This window comes from Austrofundulus limnaeus, unplaced genomic scaffold (assembly GCF_001266775.1).
Source record: "Austrofundulus limnaeus strain Quisiro unplaced genomic scaffold, Austrofundulus_limnaeus-1.0 Scaffold20, whole genome shotgun sequence".
NCBI classification, from domain to species: domain Eukaryota; kingdom Metazoa; phylum Chordata; class Actinopteri; order Cyprinodontiformes; family Rivulidae; genus Austrofundulus; species Austrofundulus limnaeus.
In genome coordinates this window covers 1,026,379-1,050,874 of record NW_013952422.1, presented here as the reverse complement: position 1 = coordinate 1,050,874, position 24,496 = coordinate 1,026,379, and the positions used below count along the sequence as shown (strand labels likewise).

Genomic DNA, 24,496 nt, shown 5'->3' with positions numbered 1-24,496 from the left:
TTAGTATGTTGGCTGAATGTGTGAGGATGGAGAGGTACCGAGGTTGTGCACAGATATTTATATAAATTTGGAGGTTGCAAAGCTGTTTATGAATTTGTAAAGAGGAAAACATTTGTTTTTAATTGTATCCGATTTATAAATTGTATGCATTTTAATGCATACAATACAATATGAATTTGAAGGTTGCAACATGTAGGCAGAATAGGTAGGTATTCTTGGTGTATTTTGTTGTATAAATTGTGTATTTTAACGTTTAGAAATGCCCAACCAGGGCCTGGAGTAGCAAATTAACCGTAGCTACATACTATTTGTGCAGCGCATCGCTTACAGACTTATTCTGTGTGCATCGTCCGTGTCAAATCCACTAATAAACAAATAAATAAATGACTAAATTACACAAAATTGACATTTTTTTTAGTTGTCATGTTATAACGTCAGTCTCTCATCCAAAACAGAGTTGCTTTGACTCGTTCATGCTTGTTTGAGAAATCCTTGAATCTCCTATGGTAGACATGTGGAGCTGCCTAAACACTACAAAGCACCGCCTTTTCGTACAAAGCTCCTCCCTGGAGCTCAGTCTGCAGCCGAGCTCCGGCCCCACAGAGCATCCCTCCCCCAAAGCATTGCTGTGAAGACGTGCTGAAGTGGGAGTGTCGGAAATGGTAGGAGGTTCTTAAAGAGACAGAGTCGAGTTTCAAGGTGTTTAGATAGACTGTGATGTGAAGTCAAATTTATTTTTGATAAACACAAGATTTTCAGAACAAGGTATCATAGTTACTTGATTGTGGTTTAGAAATTGTTCGGTGTTTTCTGACCTGGCAACTCAAAAATACACACAACATCCCGGACCGAACATTAAAAACTGACAACAGAGACCAGAATGTGAGTTAGAGATACACTTTGCAAAGGAGAAGTTCTTATCACTTATCTGAGTTGTTGTTCAGAGAAGTCAAAAAGAAGTTCTGACCTTTGTGGTCGTAATCTGTATTTTATTTACACACATAGAGATGACATCACACAGAAAGCAACAAATCATTTCACAGTTACTATGGCACGTCAGGAACCAATGAAAACCTGTTGCTGGAGTGAGGTGCATCTTGGACAAATGGAAAAGTACAAAACATGTTTTTCACTGAAAACTTTTTAGCATATCTGTGGATCGATAGTTTTGATCAGTTCTTACCAGCTCCTTCCAGTTCTGCTTGCTTGCACATTACATTTTCTGTTGACACAGCCACGTTGCATAATACATGTCACGCACTTTAAGTCTTTATTTGGAACAAACAATGAACTCAAATAACACTTTATTAAAAAACCTTATCAGAAATGAACTACAAAAATATCCCCCCTTTAATCATTCCTACCAGGTGAGCAAACATGGACGTGACTTTTTAAAAACAGCTCAGTCATGTATAATCATACGCAGCATCTGTGCCAGGATATATTCAGCTCACAAGGAGGTTCTTCTCACATTGCCTTGAAAATGAGAATAAATCTTGTAATGATGATGAAATTATGAGGCCCGGATTCAGATGGGCAAAGAGAAAATGTTAGACTTCCTTTTTTTCACTCTAAAAATGAAATGTTGAATTTATTTGATGAGGCTGAGTAAAAGTAAAGCAACTTAACTCATTTTCTTTAAAATAATGTTTTACACTTACTTAAATCAGTTTAGTGGAACCAGTTGACTTAAATTATAAGTAAATTCAACACTTGATTTCTTTGAATGTTTCACATTGAAACAAGCAAACTGGAGCACTTCTTATACTTTTACATTTAAATAATTAAGTTTGCATGGACCGCTATGAAATTTTGAAAATCAAAGATGTTTTAGGAGGAGCTGATTTGGCAGTGGGTCTGCACAAACAAGCCATTATTAGCTTTACAATACAGTCCAAGCAGACCCACTGCCATGACAGATTTCACCGTCTTAAAACAACTCATTTTGGAGGTTGGAGCTGTTCGAAGGCAGATTTAGCTGGATTTGGACAAGCTGTTAGCTCATTGGTCCTGTTAGACATAAACTTTAAATTTCTCCAGAGGCCTTTTAAACAGATTTTTAAAACAAAGTATTGGTTATACTTTTTCCCCCACAAAGCTCTTTTAAATGGCTTTAAAAAATGTAAAACATCCATCTGTTTATGTTCTATACGCATTCATTCATCCAGGGTCACAGGGAGTAAGATTAATGACCATCTAATGCGAATAAATAAATACATGCATAAACATCCCTATATTTAAAGTAAAAACAGAAATTAGATCAATCCTGAACCCAAGCTCACCATCTTTACCATTTTGAAAGAGAAAAACACTTTCTCTAGCGGCTGAGCCAGAAATATGAGATCAGGAGGTCAGGGAAACCCTCGGTGAGGCGCCAGAAGAACAAAATAAAAGGAGCAATTCTTTCCATCTGCTCAGCCATAACCCAGTCCTTCGGGCACAATGTGACACTTAACCTTTAAAACGTCCTGAGAGAAGTCTCACTTCAAGGACAAACGACCGCTGATTGAATTCACCAACACATCCTGATAAGTGTCAGCTGGTGACGTCTGGATTGTCACAGAGCTTTTATCAAAAAATGTGCATCAAACTAAAATGTTTCTGGGGGGATGCTAACGGAAACATATTTTTGTTTTATTCAAAAACAAAATTACAAAATTTCAGTCTAAAAACAGTCAAAACTTCAAACATAAACACAAAACCATCTCTAAATCACGCTGTTCTTTTGATGCCAGACAAATTAGCCACTTAAAATCATTTTGAACACGAGAATAAAACGCCTCTCAGCCCCATTCACTGCTCACTTTGACTCTCCATCCACCGGGAGGAGGAGGTAAAAGCGAAGGTGGGAGGTCAGAGACGGAGAGGAGCTGCTGAGGTATCTCACATTCTGTTTCAGCCTCTTCTGTGTCTTCCTTAGTAGCGAGATCTCTGCAGAATTAAATAAATGAACAAAAACCCTGATTAGGCATGCTAAGTGTGTCGGTACGAGTGGTGAAAAAAAAATGAACACGAGTACCCTTTTTTACTGAGAGCAGCTCGCCTCTTCTCCCTTTTCAAGAGCCATTCTTCTACACTTCGCCCAAACACTATTCTGTCCTCAGAGTCTTCTTCGTGTCGTTTGTCCTCTAAAGAAATAGAATAATAAGTTTCACAACATACAGCAGTCTTGGGAGAATTTGTGAGTTCAATGTTGACGTTACAGTAAAATAAAGGTTTTACAAGACATTAGTCAAAAATTCCAGAATGGGGTGGGGAATAGCACCATCTTCTGGTTACAGCATACCTTCCAACTGTCTCCTTATGTTGTATTGCTCTTCTTCAGACATGTGAGAAAATTTGCAGTTTGAACCAAAACCACAAATTCCTGGAGGGAAAAAAATTAATAAATTTCAAAACGGTTAGAAACGTAACGTTATGGATCATAAATAAAGATTTTGTACAACTATTTTGTTACCTTTCTGGAGAAACCTGCAGGGTTTCTTTATTTGTTCATCCAAGAGAACAGCTGCAGAATCTGTAAAAAAAAAATTATATAAAACTACGTGACGACGATGGTTTACAATCACTATAAATATATACATTAAAGAAGCCAATCAAAAAGTCATAAAAATCCTTAAAATTAGCTCCTCTACAGGGTCATAGGTCAACAAAAATACACGCATACACAGATTTTTATGCCTTTTAATCCAAATGACTCCACATCGGTTGCATCTATTCTTAATTGTATTAAAGGTGAAATGCTGAAAGGCTTCTTTCTTCAGTTAAATGATGAGTCCAACATGATTTCTTGGCCACTTCTGTAGAACTGGCATCCCACTTAAAACGGAAAACATTTATTCTTTAGGCTGTAGCTGGTTCAGTATTCTGCTGCCAACTAGCAGGAAAAGAGCCTGTAACACTCCTGTGTTAGCGTCTCTCTAATGGCTTCCTGTTAAATACAAAAATTATTTAAAAACTATTTTGGCACTTGAAGGTTTATTACAATTAATCTGCTTTTAAAAACATTCTAGTTGTCTTAGATCTTCTGAAGGTCTCCTTTTAATTCTTTCATGACTTATTCATTCATTCATTAAAAACAAAAAAATAATAATAATTTAAAAACACTGGTCATAAATTAAATGACAGGAACAAAAAAAATAAATAAAAAATCTTATTATATCTGTCTCTTTTTCCCAAAAATAAATTCAAACAATAATAATATAATGTGTTTTGACACATTTATGTTTTAAGCTAATCATATCTTAAGGATTTTATTGTAAGGTGTTTTGGTCAGTTTTGGTTGTTAAATAAAGCTGATCTATTTGATAATTTTATATTACATCATTACAAACAGAAGGTGGTTTCATTTCACCGACTTTTCTATGCAAGAATTGCGAGTCTCACCTCTAAATTGGTCAAACCAGGCTTTTTTCGCCCTGTGATGCTGAACACCATTCAGATGTTTCTTTCTGTTATGCATGTTGTCCTGAAAGGATCGATCACAGTAGTCACAGTAATACCTCTTCCCCATGGTGTGGACTCACAGAACTGAGGCGTCCCCCTTTAAGACAGCAAAAAGAAAATGATCAGACCATAACAAAACTGTTCTGGGAGCTAACTACACAGGGTTTTGTAAAGTGCAATGTTGAGGGACTACACACGTTTGTCAACAAAACACATCCTCCTTTTCCCACAAAACACACACTTAAAAGCACCACACCCAAACTAAAGCTTCTCTCTCCTCCATCCTTCTACCCATTCTTCCTAAAACAAGGCCGTGTCTGTGCTTTAAAAGATGTCTCAGTTCCTAAAAATCCATCTGGAGAAGAAAAGAGCCGTATAGGAGGAGCTTTCAATCTTTGCAAAAGCCTTTTCTGCTTCTGAGGCACATTTATTATCTGTCTTCAACAGAGTGATTGTTATCAGCGAGAGACTGTGTGAAAGACTGCTAGATTGTCACAAAACTATAGACAAATGATGCAAATGTCAAATTTAAAAAGGCTTCTTTAAAATGAGGATGTGAATTGCTAAATGTCTCTTGTTTAAGCTCAGCTATCCTCCAGTCTTGAAGGTAAAGGAAAGAGTAAAGGAGTGTGCAATTAGAAGTTTGGCTTTTGTAGTAGTGGTTAGTGGTTTCCTTTAAAAGCTCAACTATGAACACAGAGTGCAAATTAGCTAGAGCTAGAAGTTTATCCATTACATTTAACATAATTTAATAAAGTTGCATCTTGCTTGCTAGGTTCCCATGCTCCCCCGTTTTATTTTGAATTGATCTTGGTGCTTGTTTGTTGCTGTATTCTTAAATCTCGGGGACAGGCTACAGATTGTTTATTAGAGAACCAATAAGCTCGTAAAAAATATCATGAACTGAGGGGAACTTGATTTTGAACAGAGTTTGAGGTAGCACCATGCTTGCTGGGATGCCAAAATACATTTTTGTTGTATTGAAATTTTTGTTTTTAATCGAAATGAATAAAACAAACTTGCACATTACATTACCTTGTGTGTGTGAAGTTTACCACGGGAAAAAAAATTGTAGTCCTCCTCTCTGCTATCTTCTTCTGTAGTTCGTAAACAGTTCAAAATAAAAACATAAGTCGAACTTCCGTATTCTGATGGCAGAACCGGATGTTAGCTATGTCCACTTCCGCTCATGCGCAGTGATCGCTATCACCGACGACATGGCGCTGTCAAAGACGCTGTACAAAGCTATCTTCAGGAGATCGTCCACTTTCGCTGTAGCCATCGTGGTTTCAGCTGTATTTTTTGAGCGAGTGTTCGACCAAGGGGGCGATGCGCTTTTTGAGTATTTGAATCGCGGAGTAAGTGTTCTCCTTCATGTTTTATCCACCCTGACCTTGTAAGCAGAGGACATAACGTATCGGCGCTAATGCTAGCTTAGCTTCACCAAGCATCCTGAATGAACTGCCTGTGGATGTTCTTCTCGTTTGTTGATGTCTAATGTGACTTTTTTTATTCGGCCTATTGCAGAAGCTGTGGAAGCACATCAAGCACAATTATACGGAGAAAACAGGGGATTAGGATCCCGGCCCGGGTTTTGTAAGGCTGCGGTGCCAGTGTTGTCATCATGGATCCAGATCCTTCCTGGGTTCATCTTCTGAATCATCAAGCAGCTAACAACATTGACAGTGTGCACCGAGTCAAATCCAAGCTGGAAGCGGCTTTCAGGGGACCTGTGGAAAGTGACATCAGACCCACAACGTAGATGGAGCAACGCTTCCTCTCTGTCCTTCCTCTTTGTTAATATTTCTAATTCCCTCACAGATTGTCAATTGTTGTATTAAAAATGCCTCAATGTCGTATGAAATTTGCTTTTTTTTTAATTATAATCCATCAATCGTAAAATACAGCTTAAACATCAGTGCAACAATTGTGGAAGCATCTTCACTTTTTTATCTGCAGCAATTATTTGACACAAAACTGAAGTAAGGCCTAAACATTTAATAATAAATCTCACACCTTATTACATATAAAGTCTATTTAACAATAGCTGAAGTGTTTGTGTCATGAGGTTAAATATGTCTTGGACAAAAGAAGCAAACGTGCATGCACCCATAACAATTTTTAGATTAAGATTAGCTAGATTATTGGATTATTATAATTAATTATATTATTATTATTATTATAAGATTAGCTAGATTGTTATTCAGTGGATGGGGTCCCCAAACATCAAGGTGGGGTCCTGAAGATTTTCTGAATTAATTATATAAGAAATTATTATTATTATTGCCTTCGTTAAAAAAGGGTAAGGTTAGTGTACTTAAAACGGACAAAAATAGCATAATGAATATTGTTACTATGCTCTTATTTTTTATGGATGTGAAAACTGTTTATGATCCAACAGCAGTTGGGGGCTCAGGTCTCTGCTGCTGGTATTTTGAGGGTCAAAGGCTGAAAAGTTTGGGAACCAATGATCCAGATTACCCTCCCAAAAGGGTTCAATAAAGTTTTGTCTAATCTAATTAGGCTTTCAATGATTAAATACAAATAACAACTATTTTAGACCTTTAATTTTATTACTTTAAGTGTTAAATAAAAAATAGGACTTGTGCGTTTTGGACTTTGAGCCAACTTATATTTAGTCAGGAACTGTAAAATATAGCACCTTAAATTTTCTTTGGCCCCTGCAAAGCTGTCATATTCTCAAACTGGTTTGACTGATATTTATGTCCAAAACATAAACATATCAGAGCTTATTCCATGACCTGAGTTAACGAGCAGCTTTAAATACTACTTTGTTTATTTATTAACCTTTATTTTAGCAGGAAGGTCGGTTGGGAACCACTTTGTAATGAAGAGGCTGCTTTACAGGTTACTTTAAAACATTCATGAACAAAGCAAAAAAACATTTTCACCGCTACACCACACCCTTTAGAGAGCACTGGGAACAATAAACAGTTACAAGCACTGAAAAGCAGATGGCTTAAGGCATGGGCAGTGATCTTGTATGAATGAATGCATTTTTAAAAGATGGATATTATATATCTCTCTTTTATATATCATCACTGACAGCTCATCCAAAAGAAAATCCAAAATGTCAAATTCTGGGCCACTATCCTTCATGTTTTACTTGTTTCCCTGCTCCAACACACCTGATTAAATGAATGAGTTACCTCTTCCAAGTTCAGAAGGGTGGTAATCACCCATTCATTTAACTTAGGTGTGTAGTAGCAGAGAAACCACTAAAACAGTTGGCTTAAAACCATTTTTAAATGACGTAAACAGTGTCAGACATGTCAGAAAGCATGTGTACCCACCTGATGATAGGACAAGTAGCCAAATGCGCAGTACATATTTTATACAGAACAAAAACTACACAAAGCTTTCTGTTTCACATCTATTTTCTAGTTTGAAAATTGTAATAATCTTTACAGTAGAGCATTGTCAAAGCACCTTGAGTTCAGCTTTTGTTTAGCTGAAGAAATAAGGATCAGTTTAGATAAAGAATTACATTCTTATCTAATGCACATTGTCTAAACAGCTAACGAACACAAACTAATTAAATTATTAAAAAAATTAAAAACTAAACAGTCAGTAAATTTTATCTTTTAGCCAACCCCATAGTCTAGTAATCCAGAGGTTGACTCCCAAGTCTGATAAATACTGTATTTCAGGTGTGAGCATTTTTTCACAAATCGTCCTGAATTTGGGATCAATATCTTGTCTCAAGTTGTACCCCAGGATGGATTTCTCTCCAATCGGCTGCCAGGGCAGGAAACGCGAGTTCTTAATGTCTCGGGGCTCGACTGCATTTTTACCCTGGATACAGATGGCCTTCATCTCAGCGTTTCTCCTCCTCAGTTCTTTTACGTCGCGTTTCATTCTCTCCCTGCCGTAGGCTTCTACTCTGACCCAAAAGGTTGCGTTGAAGTGTTGGTAGAGTTTCCAGTCAGCCCAGTTCCACTGTAAAGCCTTGGCCCTCATCTCGGGGTCCAGTTGGGACACAAATGAACTCTTACGAACATTAAGCTTGAAATACAGGATGTCTTCCATGCTCCAACAAAGTAAATCCTTGAGAAGAATCAAAGATTCCTCAAAATGTTCTGCTATGAGGACCAGGTGAAAGTGACTGGATAGGTACTGAATGCCTGCATCGATCTGAGGATCGTCAGCGTCCAGGTTATTATCAAAACCAAAGTCAAAAAACTGCAGATTTTTTAAGTAGAATGAGTTAAAAGCCTCTGGGCTGTAGAAGGCCCCTGGATTGTTCAGAAACCCTGCCAGCTTGTTCTCCCCACTGATGCCCCACGTGAGGGGAACCGCTCTGTGGTAGTAATGGAAGGCCGACTCAAAGAGGTCCGCGGGGTTGCGTAGGATGGTGACGTACACAGCGTCTGGATGGAGGAGTTTGGCCACTTCCTCCTGGTGGAAGCGCATGTGGTTGCACACAATGTTGAAACATTCCCCCGGCTCGTAGTCCTTCACCTGGGAGCAGAGGAACGGCGATGGGTAGAAGAAATCGTTGCGTCCATCGGGGAAGGCGAACCTGAGCTTGTGCTTCTCCCCGAATCTGAAGAGGATGTTGAGGATGGTGCTGCTCGCAGTCTTATGCGTCTTCATGAACATGATGTTCCCCTTCGGTGAGCACTCCTCAGATTTAGAGCTTGGAGACAACATTGCTTTGCTTTGTTGCAACGACTTTGAAACACTGAGAGCACACGTTTCTTCCTGGGAGACCCTGGGAACAAAATACACAGTAAAATATATGGACTTACATAAATGAGATGTTTTTATTTTCTTTTGTTTACCTGATAGTCACTTGGTTTGTGTATGACAGGCTGTGCAGGACCAGCATGATGTTGGTCATTAAAACCCAAGGAATCAACCTTCGAATCATAGCGTGTTTCGATCCTGTCATCCAGGACATTAATAAAAGCTGAAGACGAGCCTGGGAATGAGAGAACACCTAGAGACAGAAGAGTGCAATATAAATTAGTAATGTTGGCACAGGTCTTCCTGCCTCGTGTCTTGGGGGTTGGGCCTCCGATCCTCCACAGTCACTATTAAATATTCCATTGGAGAAATCTTGTATATCCACGCATGTTCACAACCGCTCACAAACAGGTGTTCTGATCTGGGGGTTCTGACTCGTCACTGAGTGTGTATATATGTCTGTGTGTATATATATCTACAGTATGTACGAATGTATGTATGTATATCTTTATATATGTATGGGTATGTGTATATATTTATGCATGCCATCCATGTATTTATCCATTTATTTTTAGGTGAGCGGACAGATGTTGGGTGTGTGGTCCTGTGTTTTCTTGGTGTGTATTTACTTCTAATCTCTATTTCAATCTTTCTAATTACTTCTCTTTGTTTTTCTCTCTTTTTCCTATTTTCTCTTTACTTAAAAAATCACTGATGATGAAGAAATTAAGAAACTAAGATTAAGTTCTTTTTTCTACTGAAGTGATTAAAAATATTAAAAAAAAGAAATGTTGGCACAGTTTTATCGTTTTTCCGGTTTTATATCTTTTACACAAGCAAGTTAACTGAAGTCTGTGGCAAAATGTCTACAACGAAAGGGAAAAAAAGCAAAACAATAGAGGAAAAATCCAGCAAACTACCCCCATGTTCTCTGTGTTGACACTCGAAACGTGTACTGTGCTCAAATTTCCATTTCAACGCGCGTGCACGCACGCACGCACGCACACATACACACACACACACACACACACACACACACACACACACACACACACACACAAAGAATAGTCTCATTTAATGAAGCACAACAAGCAAAAAGACATTTGGAACATAAGCTGATAAAGATCTACTATAACTAAGCTTTGGATGACAAACTGATGCTCAGCTTTGATAAAAGGGTGATTTCAAGCCTTTGGATGTCATGTGAGAAGGCGTTTCCGCTCTGACAGATCTTTGTCACATCAACATTGTTACATTTTATAAAAACTACCCCTATGTAAACTATAGTCGACTAAAAAACTAATGCAAGTCCACATAAAATCTCTACTAGTTAGTGAAGACCTACACAAAGAGAAAAAAGTCTGAATATGTGAGCCAGAGGATAAATGAATTTAGAGAACAAACAAAGCATTCAAGCATTACTTACCGGGAGATTGTTATGTTAGTTGTGTCAGTTTGATAACTGCATTTGTTTCAGGTTAAACCTCTTCCAGGAAGGCAGCACACGTTCTGTGAACAGACAGCTTATTGACTGCTGTGCATTGAAAGGCTTTCTCTCCTCCCACAGAGGCTGATTTTGGTTCATGTTGGTGAAAAACATGTCTGCATGTTTATAGTAACAGAACGTAACTATACAAGACTGGAAAGTACTTTTTCAAAAAGCTTGTTTTATTATTATGAATTAGCATTGAAGATGGAGTAATTAAACACATTTTATGAAAAATACATATATGTGGAGTGGTGCTTTACATCATACTTTAAAGATTTTTTTATTATTTGTATATCAGGTCATGATTGTCTGTTTTGGTAACAGCCCCTATGAAGCTCACATGTATAATAATGTATTTTAAAAATCAATTAAGGTATATTGCAACTTTAAGAACTCATAGTGCTCTTTGCAGTTAGGTCCATATATATTTGGACACTGACACAAATTTTGTCTTTTTACCTGTTTACTGAAACATATTCAAGTTATAGTTATACAATGTACATGGACGTAAAGTCCAGACATTCAGCTTTCATTTGAGGGTATCCACATTAAAATTGGATGAAGGGTTTAGGAGTGTCAGCTCCTTAACATGTGCCACCCTGTTTTCAAAGGGACCAAAAGTAATTGGACAATTGACTCCAAGGCTATTTCATGGACAAGTGTGGGCAATCCTTTCGTTATGTCATTCTCAATTAAGCAGATAAAAGGCCTGGAGTTGATTTGAGGTGTGGTGCTTGCATTTGAAGGTTTTGCTGTGAAGTAAACATGTGGTCAAAGGAACTCTCCATGCAGGTGAAACAAGCCATCCTTAAGCTGCAAAAACAGAAACGATATCAGGAGTGACAAATCTACAGTTTGGTGCATCCTGAGAAAGAAAGAAAGCACTGGTGAACTCATCAATGCAAAAAGACCTGGGCGCCCACAGAAGAGAACAGTGCTGGATGATTGCAGAATAATCTCCATGGTGAAGAGAAACTCCTTCACAACAGCCAACCAAGTGAACAACACCCTCCAGGAGGTAGAAGTATCAATATCCAAATCTACCATAAAGAGAAGACTGCATGAAAGTAAATACAGAGGGTTCACTGCACGCTGAAAGACACTAATAAGCATCAAGAATAAAAAGGCTAGAGTGGACTTTGCTAAAAAAAACTTGTAAAAAAGCCAGCACAGTTCTGGAAGAACATTCTTTGGACATATGAAACCAAGATCAACCTCTACCAGAATGATGGAAAGAGAAAAGTCTGGTAAAGGTGTGGTACAGCTCACGATCCAAAGCACCACATCATCTGTAAAACACAGCAGAGCAATGTGATAGGCATGCATGGCTGCCAGTGGCACTGGGTCACCAGTGTTTATTGATGATGTGACACTGGACAGAAGCAGCCCAATGAATTCTGAGGTATTCAGAGCCAAACTGTGTGCTCAGATCCAACCAAATGCAGCCAAACTGATTGGTCGTCTTTTCATACTACAGATGGACAATGACCCAAAACATAAAACCAAAACAACCCAACAGTTTATTAAAGCAAAGAAGTGGAATATTCTTGAATGGCCAAGTCAGTCCCCTGATCTCAACCCAATTGAGCATTTCACTTGTTAAAGGCTAAACTTCAGACAGAAAGGCCCACAAACAAACAGCAACTGAAAACAGCCGCAGTGAAGGCCTGGCAGAGCATTAAAAAGAAGGAATGGTGTCTGGTGATGTCCATGAGTTCAAGGCTTCAGGCAGTCATTCCCAACAAATGCTTTTTAACCAAGTACTAGAAATGAACATTTTATTTACAATTATTTAATCTATCCAATTACTTTTGAGCCTCTGAAATGAAGGGATAGTGTTTAAAAGATGCTTTAGTTCCTCACATTTTTATGCAGTCATTTTGTTCAACCCACTGAATTAAAGCTGAAAGTCTGAACTTCAGTTGTATCTGAATTGTTTTGTTTGAAATTCATTGTGGTACTGTCTAGGACCAAAATTAGAAAAATGTTGTCTCTGTCCAAATATATATAGACCTAACTGTATATATGTTTATAATAATGCATGTTAAATCATTATTTATAGGTAGCTGATTTTTAAAATCCTCCGTGCCTTTCCTCCCATAGGATATTAGTGTTTAAAATAATCATTGGGTGGATGCTTTAAATTTGATGTAAGTTTGACCAAAAATAACTTAAAATAAATAAAACAGAACATTAATATCATATTCTTCACTTTACATGGTTAAATTGTTTTGCACTATTGTGTTATACTACCTCATTAGTCTTTGCAGCGCAGCTTTGTTTTCTAAATCTAAAAGACATAATTTAGTTCCAACAAACAGTGCGTGTGTGATTCACCGAGCTGTGTGTTGTGGTTCTGGTATCACCGATACCTGAACTTTAAGACAAAAACATATGAAAAAATGTCAAGTCCAAGAACAATTTACATATTTAATTGAGTCCATCACAACTATATTCATTTTTATACAAGTGCAAAATAAACAGAGACAGAGCTTGTACGATTCATCAAAACTTGAACAACATTTTTACAAATATTAAAAATACATATATTTTTTTTATTTCTGGTCGTATGAAAACCAAAATTTTTAATATAGTTTTACAGTTATAACATTACAACTGGAAACAAATTAAATGTGTGCTTTATAATACACTACATGTGTTTTAATACAACAAAATTCTGATTTCATTCAACCAATCACAACCAGAGGACATTACAACTGAATTGAAAAGGCTTATTAAGTCTGACAACTTTTCTTAGAATGATAAACAGATTTCCAATTGCAGTCTCAAATAGTTTTCCTTGTAGCTCATGAAGTCAACATTCATTTTTCCAGGAACAATGCTGCAGTTGTTGCACAATACTTGCTAAACAACAAGAGAGGCAAGTGCATTAAATTTCCTTTTAACTCTTCGAAGCGCTGCTTTTGTTCGACAGCATGAAACGCTCCGACGCTTCACAGAAACGTGAAGGTAGGACCACCTGGAAACTATTGGCCTCTGAACTGTGACAGAATCACACTGAGTCACTCTGAGCATTTTGTCATCAAAACAGAAAATGCACACAAAATAACTAAAACCACAATTTAAAGCTAAACACACAAATGTAGATCTCACCCTTTTCCATTTGAATACTTTTACCACACAACAAAAATATCAACTACATAATTTGCTCTTGAAATAAATGATAATATCAGCAATAAACATACAAAAATCAACAAACTGAAGGCTTCTTGGAGTGGTCTATAATAAAAAAATACAACTAGGTCAGAAAAAGTTTAATCACCTCCAGATGATCTTATTTACAAATGTAAGGCACTTTTAAATGACAGCTACTTGAGAATAATAAAACAAGTGCTTCATTTTAAGTTATGTGCAAGAAAGACCATGTTTTCATCCAAATATACACAAAATACTCGTCATTCATTCTTTTCCCATTAACTGAAAATATCAGCGTCATGAGGCGTAAACAGTCCGTTATAATCCTCATAGAAGATTTTTTTTGTGCATTTTGCAAAACTAATTGGGGTATAGGCTCAAGGTGTTTTGTTATTTTTTCCTTTTATTTTCATGGATTTGATTGAGGATTATGATTATGATGTTTAATCCCAAGTTAATTAAACCAATAATGGACAGAACAGGAAGTAACAATGATTGTCTCCTGTTGGAGCAAACTGAACAATGCTGCAAAGCCTTAACCGTCTCTTTAACCCACCAATTTCTAAAAGCAAAAGAAATCTCTTCTAAAGGCTTGAAATACTTTAAAGTGAAATATGATTCCAGCTCTTTCATGTAGTTTAGCAGCTCTAACGAAAGTCTTTATCCTTCCACAGCACAGAAGAACTAGCAGATAGTAGCACACTGTGGATAGTGGAATGGATGCAAACAAACTTTAATCAGTATGCTGGGATTTGGTTGCTCAGTAGACGGGTTTGTAGAAAATCTGACCACCCAGAAACCTGCGCCTCAGCTCCTTCCACAGCAGGCTGCGCTCTCTCTGCGAGCCTTTCATGAAGCCACGGTTCTCCTGAGCGCGCCGCGACAGGTAGGGGATGACCTCATTGACGGGGCCGTAGGGAACGTACTTGTAAACTGGAAAACCTGCCTGACCTGTTTGAAACACGAAAACAAAAAAGAAAGGACAAAAAGTCTGAAACCACTTCACTGTCGCCTTAATGAACAGAGGTTTTGTCTCTGTGGGGTGTGTGTTTGTGACGGGAAACATAGCATGAACATAAAATAAAAGAATGCTGGTGTATACTGAAAGCATTAATAAGCAATTGCCCTCCAGCAATTATTTACAAAACAATGAAAGCTATAGAGGCTGATTGACCTCTGATTGTTTTCTCACCTGAATATATGAAATAATGTTCTCAACTCATGAATACTGTGACATTTTATCAATGATACAGTCTGTAAAAGTTTTAAACCTTAATAAAATATAGTTCAGTCATTTAATAAAGAAACGTACAACAATCCAGTAAAAATTTGACACGATAGAAAAGATGCTTCAGCTGATTAATGACTGTGTGAAAAACGTTCAGCTCAAAGCTTCTTGAATAATCTTGTTGGTGCTAAAATACAATTTTTTGTATGTCAGACTCTATTATCCCTTATGCATTTAAAACTAGAGCCACTAAAGGATCACTTTGACACCTTTTGCATTTTTCTGATTGGTGTAAATGAACCAGCAAGTGTCTCACACTGAAACTTTTCCTAAAATGTCTCTCTTTCACTTTACACTGTATATATTACCCTAAATCTTTTTTATTTACTCTTTGTGCATCTACTGCAAACTGTGAATTTTGTATTCTTTGTCTTTATTCTTATTTTTATTCCTTATAGCGAGTCAAAGGGTTTCTTCTCATCCTAAGAATTTCATTGCATTGTTGTCTCTTATTAAGCTGCATATGACAATAAATGAATCCTGAATCTTTGCAAGACTAAAAGAATAATTATGATCATACAAAGAGATGCTGCAGCAGTTACATTTATGTTTTATGAATACATTAAATAATGATAATAAAATAATTGTGCATAGTGAACAAATGATGATCACTCTTTGTTGAGGCTAAATAATTGGGAGCACAGAGTTATACAGTATAATATAACAATGTTACTCTATGGACGGGGGATAAAATGCATCCTCTGGTGGTTCTGGAGGGTACTGTAATTTCAAAGGTTCTAGCCTGGAAAGATTTGACTATAATAAATGGGAATAAATTGTTTCTTTGTGACAAGCTGCTGGTAACAAATTAACTAAAGATCTAATTCACAATTGTTTCTTTGTTGAGTTGTTTATCACGTGTCGACTCAACACTGATTCATCCTTTGAGTTTAGGATTATTTCAATTTAATCCAGGTCCTCGAGGGTCACCATCCTGCATGTTTTAGAGGTTCCTCTTCTCCAAAACACCTGATTTGAATGCATGGATGGTTAAAAGACTTCTGCAGAACTTGAAGAGGTAATTCAGTCACTGATTTGGGTGTGTTGAAGCAAATAAACAAAGAAAACATGCAGGAGAGTGGCTAACAAGGAAGAGGATTGGACACTGTTTTAACCTGCTACAATCACAGCTCAGAGTCCTTCAGAAATCTTAAGAAAGCCTCATCTTTTGTGTCTCATTTTAAAAGCGCAAATAGAACAGATTTTTTTGGTAAACTCCTGCAACAAATAATTTTGTTTGTAAAACATGTCAAGCTACCCGGCTTCAGATAAGAAAATGCCAGGATGCACTTGGACACTAGCAGCTATCACGAGTAAATACGAAGGGATTTGTTCAGATTGCTTCGTACTCCCCGTGCCGAGTGAACCTGACGTAATGTTTGATCTCGGTTTGTTAAGAACACTGAGAACCTGTTTGCTGTCCACACATCCACAGACCAATTCTCAGGTCATTGACTGTCTGAGTGCATCCTGGCCGAGCTGCTTCAGTCACCCGAGTTTCTGACGTAAAAACTCTGTGATTTCATAACGAGCTGTTTGCGTTCAGTGCAACACACCTAGTGGGAAGCTGATCTGGTCACACATGCCCAGCAACTGTCCAAAGTAAACTTTGTTCTCGGTGGGGGACAGGTCCATTTCGTTCATCCTGAAAAACAGTTGGAAAAACATTGCATAATCGAGCGACGAGTGTAGTATTTTACCACTGATGCCTTGTTTTAATGCGTAACTAATTTTGTTTTCACGTCTGAGACAAAAACATACTTCTTAAGGGTGAACTTCACTGTGTCCTCGTTGTGAGTTGCGACCATAATATTTGCCTTCCTGCTGTGTTCTATCTCTTCCAGCACATACTCCAAACATCTGGACAAACAGCGAAAGGCAGATGGTTGGGGTTGAAACCTTTATCCAGTGGAATAACAGGTTCTGGACAACAACTCAAGGCTTACTTGTGATACATCCTGTTAGTGGCTTCATAGTCGGGGTTTATAGGGTCTTCATAGCCAATCTCCTCTGCCCTGGCTCTCTCCTGGTACATGTAAGCCCCTCGGACGAGTTTGGCACCGAAGTACCAGCCTTCCCGGCGAGACAGCTCGACGTCCAGGGTTATGTTGTCATAGGCTTCCTGAAAAACAGCAATGGTAAAAGCTTATAAAAGATACAAAGAAACGTAATCACAAAATCAGCCACTTAAATTCAAACATGAGTCACAACATGATATTAAAGAAAAGTGTAACATTTAAAAATAGGAACATTTTACCTCCTGAGGCGAACATCAGAATTACAATGTTATGTTCAGTAAAAGGGAATCTGACATCTCACCTTCAGATAGCACTGGTAAGTGTTGAAAATCACCGGCTTCTCTCTGTTGAACTTCCTCTGCATTTCCAGGGTCAGTCTGCTGATAGCTGGTTGGAAATACGTCTGCTCAGCATCAACCATCAGCCTGACACCATTCTCCAGAGCATGCTGAGGCACAGAAAACAGCATTTCAGTATTTGGTTTGCCAAGTCTACCACAGCATCTCTACTTTTGTGTCACTGCTTTCAACAAACGTGAAAAATAGCTGACTTAATGCTAACAAAAATCAGAGCACATGACCATAACACAGGCAGGATTTCATTTATTCTTTACCAGAAGCTTAAATATGAGTTTAGATTTCTGCATGTTACTGCATGCTAAATAAACATTTGATAAATCCAAATAAAAGTTTTTTGTGGCCTCACCTTTGCCAGAATGTCCATTCTCTGTAGCATTCTCTTCATCTGGCTCTCCTCCTCAGCTGTAAATTTGCTCAGCAGAGGTTCCAGCTGCCCTGTCTACATGGTTAAACACAAAAAGCCGGCACGCTCAGTGACGAGCATTAACCCACAAAACCGCCCGCGGCAGGCAGAGGGAGCGAGAACATTTTGTTCTGGTGTGTTCTTTTCAAAATGAGTTTGATGTTTCTGCAAGCTGCCATCACTTAGAGCAAATTAAAGTCAGCTCAGATCATCATTCATCCAAAAGAACGTGATGTTTTGAAATCACTGGGGCTAAAATGTGTTCCCATGTTTACGCCGGGACATGAGACTACGCTCATAGATGATCCCAAGATGCTCTCATCAGTTCCAAATTGTTTCCACGTGAGACTGTCTACCATTGAGCTGAAGTTATTTCTATGCTGTTGCCTTCATTTGTTTTTACCGGTATTGTTTTGTTGTCGACACGACAACCTGCTTATTACACCATTTATGGTACACCTGCAGAGGGTAGGACTGTCAATCAGCTCGATGAAAACATTTCCATGCTACATCATAAGTGGGAAAAACCAAAACATTTAGAGGGTTATTGTGTGTCACACAGTATGAACTGTTTAAACGGTATACAGCGGGTAAAATAAGTATTGAACACGTCAACATTTTTCTCAGTAAATATATTACTAGAGGCACTAATGACATGAAATTTTCACCAGATGTCGGTAACAACCCAAGTGATCCATTCATACAAAGAAATCAAACCATAAATGTCCAGAAATGAAGTTATTTGTAATAATGTGGAATGGCACAGGGAAAAAGTATTGAACACACGTCCTGAAATTTATCTAATACTTTGTACAAAAGCCTTTGTTGTCAATGACAGCTTCAAGACGCCTCCTGTATGGAGAAACTAGTGGCATGCATTGCTCAGGTGTGATTTTGGCCCATTCTTCCACACAAACAGTCTTCAAATCTTGAAGGTTTCGTGGACCTCTTCTATGAACTCTGATCTTTAGTTCTTTCCATAGATTTTCTGTTGGATTCAGGTCAGGTGATTGGCTGGGCCATTCCAGCAGCTTTAGTTTCTTTCTCTGAAACCAACTTAGAGTTTCCTTGACTTTGTGTTTGGGCTCATTGTCTTGCTGAAATGTCCAGCCACGTTTCATCTTCATCATCCTGGTAGATGGAAGCAGATTTTTATCAAGAATATCTCTGTACATTTTACCACTCATCCTTCCTTCAATTATTTGAAGTTTGCCAGTATATGCTGAAAAACAGCCCCACACCATGATGTTCCCACCTCCAAACTTCACTGTTGGTATGGTGTTTTTGGGCTGATGTGCAGTGCCATTTGACCTCCAAACATGATGTGTATTATGGCATCCAAACAGTTCAATGTTGGTCTCATCTGACCAGACTATATTCTCCCAGTATTACACAGGCTTGTCTAAATGTTGTGCAGCAAACTTTAAAGGAGCTTCAACATGCTGTTTCTTCAGCAGTGAAGTCTTGCGTGGTGAGCGTGCATACAGGCCATGGTGGTTCAGTACATTACTTATTGTTTTCTTTGAAACAAACGTACCTGCTAATTCCAGGTCTGTCTGAAGCTCTCCACAAGTGGTCCTTGGCTCTTGGACAACTCTTCTGATKATTCTTTTCACTCCTCTGTCAGAAATCTTGTGAGGAGCACCTGGTCGTGGTCGGTTTATGGTGAGATAATGTTCTTTCCACTTCTGAATTATGGCCCCAACAGTGCTCACTGGAACCTTCAGAAGTTTAGACATTCTTCTGTAACCGATGCCATCATTATGCTTTGCAACAATAAGGTTGTGAAGGTCTTGAGAGAGCTCTTTACTTTTACCCATCATCAGATGGTTCTTGTGTGATACCTGGCCATCATTTGGGACTGAACCAGCTGAAATTAACTTGCACTGACAAGGGGCAGGCTTGCTTTCTAATTACTGAGAGAGTTCAGCTGGTGTCTTGTCTTTCCATGCCTTTTTACACCTCCCTTTCTTCATGTGTTCAATACTTTTTCCCTGTGCCATTCCACATTACTACAAATAACTTCATTTCTGGACATTTATGGTTTGATTTCTTTGTATGTATGGATCACTTGGGTTGTTACCGACATCTGGTGAAAATTTCATGTCATTAGCACCTCTAGTAATATATTTACTGAGAAAAATGGTGACGTGTTCAATACTTATTTTACCCGCTGTAACTACCTCCTCTATACATCAATATACATATAAATACAACTGACCTCAAGGTTTGGCATCATGAGCAGATTGGAGATTTTTGTTGTGTCGTTAATCAAGCTGTTCCAGTCCAAAAGATCGATCGTTCTGAAAATAAAGCGAGGACAAATTCCATTTTTTCAAAAGCTGATTTTTTTTTTCTTTTTTAGCAAGTAAATTCGAACAAAAAGGTAATCGCAAAGACTGTGGTGATTCTCTCAGTGTTGCTGTAATAAAATAAACAAAAAACTTACCCAGATAAACCCAACTTCTCCCCAGTAAACCAGTTCTCGATGTCATCTTTAGCTCCAACTCCCATATGAGCCAAGCTTTCCTGCGAGGACAAAAATGAATGAACGAAACAAAACACACACAAAACTTTAGTTTTGAATTACTTTATAATGAATGCATAAGTGAAACAGAAATAAAGAACTGAAAATCAGCTGAAGTGGTTTGAAAGACCTCAGCTCAGTGTTAGATGAGTATGTGTGAGCACGACACACCTTAAGCTGCTCCAGCTCCAGCTTCTTTTCCAGAACTGTCATGTCGGATTTTCCTTGTTGTGCTGCGAGGAAGTGAAAGAACTGTCTCCATTTAACCAGGACCTCGGAAAACTGGAGCTGCACCGACAAAATATATTCATTAAAGTTTCAACAAGTTTCATATAACTTCCACATTAAGCTGCTAATCCATGAACATTGAACAAATGTGGTGGATTATCATCTTTTAAGAGAAACTTTATCTTGTTAATCAGTAAACGTGGATAGTTTTAACAGCTGAAAAAAAAACAGAGCAAGAATGTCAGATTAAGTTAGTCGATAATTAAAGTAGTGAGGTTATTCTTACGAGAAACTGAGGACGTCCGAGTGCCGTCATTTTTATGGCAGAAAATCCATCGGATGAGGCTCCACCTGTACGAAATAAACTTTTTGATTTGAAGCAACCAAATCTGAACTTGTTTTAGATGTTTATTTGTTAAAGGCGGGTTCATGTAAAAGTAAATGGATTTTTTTTTTTGCGGTATGAATGTAGCAATTTAGAGAAACAGGGAGGATTTGTGACCTTCCTATTCAAACCGCAGGTAAGATACTGACAGCTCAACCACTAACAGACTTGCCTTATAACCTTCAACCCTGTTTCATTTACAGTTTATTTGTTTTTGGGGTTTATTTAAGCAGTGACTTGATGTCATTTATTGCAAAATTTTTTAACTTGACTTCTTCTTACCCGAGGCTTTAATGCAGTTTATGAACGTCTCCATTTGATTGTCACATTTCGCCTCGTCTGCGTAGAAGTAGGTGCGAGCACTGATGACCCCCCCACGTCTGTCCCCAAACTGACGATGAGCCTTGTATTTCTTCTCACGATGATCAGTGTCTGGAGAGGGAAAAAAAAAACCACTGAAGCTGCTTGTTGGGGCACGAACAAGGAAAACTTTGTACCTTGAATAATGAATAATTCAAGTCTTTCATATCAGTGATTAACTGTCTGTTGTCTGATTTTAATAGAAAAAAAATCTACGACAGGACAGAAAAGTTCAACTTTAAAAGTCAGTTTTCTTCATTCTAAAACAGGACAGTGTTTCTGTTAGAATAACATTCATCCTTTTTGATTTAAAAGTTATTACTAAAAGAAAAGTGATTTATGAGCTGTTTATCCTAATTATGCTGCAGCTTAACACAACTAACAGGAATATATTTAAAAAATAGATTTTATTTAAGGAAACCTGTATGTGCATCTTAAACATCAACCCCCTTCACAAACACAGAGCTCTCCCATCAGAACAGATGATCTGTACATTTCAGACCCACTGGATCCAGCTAAAACCAGCACAGTCCAGCCAAGGAGGCACGGACACGTGAGATTTCAACACACACCGGTCTTGGAACAGCCCAGGGTAGACCTGGAGTTCATTCAGGCCGTACAAAGTAAACCGTTCATGCTGACACCTGACACGCATGCTGCTCTTTACTCAAATTAAGCGTGTTGCCTGAACAGTCGCAATAAATCAACTAAAAGCCAACTTTAACTGATGCACGTACCTGGACTTTCTTTCTCTGCTTCAGAAACACAGGAACTGGAAAAAAAGAAGATGATTGGCATTATAATCCAAATTAAACATTATAACTTAAAATTAAACATTATAACTGTGCAAATTTTCCCCACTGTGGGATCAATAAAGTTTTATCTTTTTATCTCTTAAAAAACATCTTGTGCCTCCTGCATCAGTTTAACACCTATAAGCATATGAGGAAGTTTTAAAACCGTTTACGTATTTATTCGTTTTTTACAGCAAAATAAAAAAAAAACTGACAACAGTAGGAGCAAAGGTTGCATCTTGTGGATGCAAACACTTTGCAGCTCTGTTGAACTCATGTTGCAACCCAAGAAACACCTCGAGCAACAAGCGGGAACACTCTATTCCCTGTGTCATCATCTCAGTGAGGCCAACAGCCTGTTCCTGGTGTGAGTTCAAAGAGACTCCAGATAAACATAATTAAAAAAGGATCACATCATGGGTTATTTATTTCATACATGTACGTACTTAATTCAACCAGAGAACATTTTGCAATACTTCTGGTTGCGTGAGTCAGAGTCTCATGAAAGAGTTCAGGCTGAAGGGGCGGTAGCCTTCTCATTTAATCCACCCCTTCAGCTGGATCAACACCTTCACCAATCAGAGGAAGGGGGTATGTTCCAGCTGCCCAATGGAGGATAAGAACTCTTTGACTACTTGAAAACAAATATAACACTGTCAGATTACAAGCTTTTTATGAGCTGGAAACGTTCTGTGAATGAATCACATGACTCTGATATCACAACAGAAGCTGAAGTGGAGATAAGAGCAGACTGATACTAAATCACAACGCATCACTGGAATATTTTATAAATCCTAAATGTCAAAAAAACAACATACCAGATCGTAAAAGGATTAAACAGGAAGCGATCAAGCTGTAGTTTAAAGAAGTTTTGTATGTTTGAACCTGTTCCTGTAGTAAAAGCCAAGGGCAAGATTAGCTGCAGACCTGCAGGGACGCCACCATGGGGGGGCCGGGGCAACGACCAGCCCTAAAACTGGGCATACACCCCACCTGGGCATACAGTTTTATTTACCCGAGTCCCAGGCTTTTTGCTTGGTCTACATTTGTAATTTAGAATCATAAACAGACAAAACAAGCATTGTTTTTGAGCAACTATGAGTTGATTCACTCTGGACATCCATGTGTAACCCTGTCACCTGTTAAATATATATCAATTATTTAGTTCATAAAGTGTGTGTCGGTGCTATTTTATGTTATTCCTGTAAGCTGTTTGCCAAACATGCAGCTCCTGTTACAGCTGTGGATGGATGGGCCGTCCACAGGCTCTTCCTTTTATAGAATCCTGAACTCAAGGGTTAACTTAGTGCGCATTTCTTGTTGTCACAAACACAGTTACACCCTTTTAAAGCACTGTATCTGAGAGCCCAGTTACGCCCTTATAGACACAGTCAAAACACTCTTTGAAATTGGGATGGGTTATACAAATACACTCATCTCAACTGGTTTTTCATGTAGTTTGCATATTATATAATTATTGTGTAACTGCTGTTTGTGTGGAAAAGACAGGTAGGCATCCACTTACTCCATTTCCTTCTTTTCTGCCTCCTCTCGTGTCAAGTCCTCTTCCACACTGTAGTCCAGAACTGCCCCCACACCGAACGCCTGGTTCTTGTGAATTAAGGGTTTAATAGAGTTGTGGTCTTCACCTGCCACAAACTGACCGTAGAAGGTCATCTTCATCAGCTTCTCAAACCCCCGCTGACCCAGCAGCTTCTTGCTCAGCTCCATCAGCTGAAAAAACAGAACAACACAACTTCTTTGTCGGCATTCACAGTGAGATGTCGCTGAGCAGAAAAACAAATAACTCACCTCTTTGTTCTTCTCAACGAGGAAATCGACAGCGCACAGGTTGAAGACGAGCAAGCTCCGTAGGAGCTCAACGCTACGCTTGCTTTTGTAGGCTTCCTCCGTGTTGTCGAAGTCGATGTGAATTTTGTTCAGGTGGACATCTGTGGCGTTCTTGGTCTGACTGATAAGTTCAACCGGCTCAGCTTGGACCACAGGGCACCCGTCCATCTGCTCCTGCTTCTTCTCTTCCTGGCTCCTGGGAGATGCGACGGTTGACCGACATCTTGCAGGTGAAACGCGCATTTTACTGACATTTCCCGAGGATGCCCGAACAAGTGATGCCACGAATTTTGTATAGGACATTGTTTTTTTGTTTTTTCACTTTCTGAAGGCGATAAGAATCTAAAAATACCGTGATAACTGCAGCCTCCACGCTTTCGCTCTGTTGCTGTAAAGTTGTGTAATGAGCGGCCGCTTCTCGTCATCTGGGTGTGTAGGGCGAGACTGGAGGGGAGGGGCGGTGCCGTACACGTGTTCCTGCA

General features: G+C 38.5%; 4 protein-coding genes across 5 annotated transcripts; 1 reads left to right on the top strand and 3 right to left on the bottom strand.

Moving 5' to 3' along the window:
• Positions 1-881: 881 nt before the first annotated feature.
• Positions 882-5,580, bottom strand: zmat5 (zinc finger, matrin-type 5). Its single transcript, XM_014003741.1, has 6 exons — positions 5,482-5,580; positions 4,387-4,543; positions 3,458-3,517; positions 3,287-3,367; positions 3,020-3,128; positions 882-2,931 (listed from the first exon to the last, which is right to left on the bottom strand). The coding sequence occupies exons 2-6, from the start codon at positions 4,511-4,513 to the stop codon at positions 2,784-2,786; spliced, it is 525 nt and encodes a 174-aa protein (XP_013859195.1). The 5' UTR covers positions 4,514-4,543; positions 5,482-5,580; the 3' UTR covers positions 882-2,783.
• A 56-nt stretch (positions 5,581-5,636) lies between these two features.
• On the top strand, positions 5,637-6,310 carry uqcr10 (ubiquinol-cytochrome c reductase, complex III subunit X). The gene is made up of 2 exons (XM_014003742.1): positions 5,637-5,804; positions 5,974-6,310. The coding sequence occupies exons 1-2, from the start codon at positions 5,664-5,666 to the stop codon at positions 6,022-6,024; spliced, it is 192 nt and encodes a 63-aa protein (XP_013859196.1). The 5' UTR covers positions 5,637-5,663; the 3' UTR covers positions 6,025-6,310.
• Positions 6,311-6,822: 512 nt separating this feature from the next.
• Positions 6,823-11,047, bottom strand: LOC106514457 (galactosylceramide sulfotransferase). 2 transcript variants are annotated; one of them, XM_014003740.1, is made up of 3 exons: positions 10,583-11,047; positions 9,252-9,409; positions 6,823-9,181 (listed from the first exon to the last, which is right to left on the bottom strand). In XM_014003740.1, the coding sequence occupies exons 2-3, from the start codon at positions 9,368-9,370 to the stop codon at positions 8,035-8,037; spliced, it is 1,266 nt and encodes a 421-aa protein (XP_013859194.1). In that variant the 5' UTR covers positions 9,371-9,409; positions 10,583-11,047; the 3' UTR covers positions 6,823-8,034. The 2 variants fall into 2 exon arrangements, with proteins under 2 accessions (XP_013859194.1, XP_013859192.1); XM_014003738.1 differs by lacking the exon at positions 10,583-11,047 and having other exon boundaries at positions 9,252-9,535.
• A 2,014-nt stretch (positions 11,048-13,061) lies between these two features.
• Positions 13,062-24,496, bottom strand: prodha (proline dehydrogenase (oxidase) 1a). The gene is made up of 14 exons (XM_014003737.1): positions 23,976-24,496; positions 23,689-23,897; positions 22,107-22,141; positions 21,292-21,441; positions 20,911-20,975; positions 20,568-20,684; positions 20,319-20,398; positions 20,091-20,172; positions 17,813-17,905; positions 17,409-17,555; positions 17,036-17,211; positions 16,851-16,949; positions 16,646-16,734; positions 13,062-14,752 (listed from the first exon to the last, which is right to left on the bottom strand). Exons 1-14 carry the CDS (start codon positions 24,315-24,317, stop codon positions 14,562-14,564), a joined length of 1,875 nt encoding a protein of 624 aa, XP_013859191.1. The 5' UTR covers positions 24,318-24,496; the 3' UTR covers positions 13,062-14,561.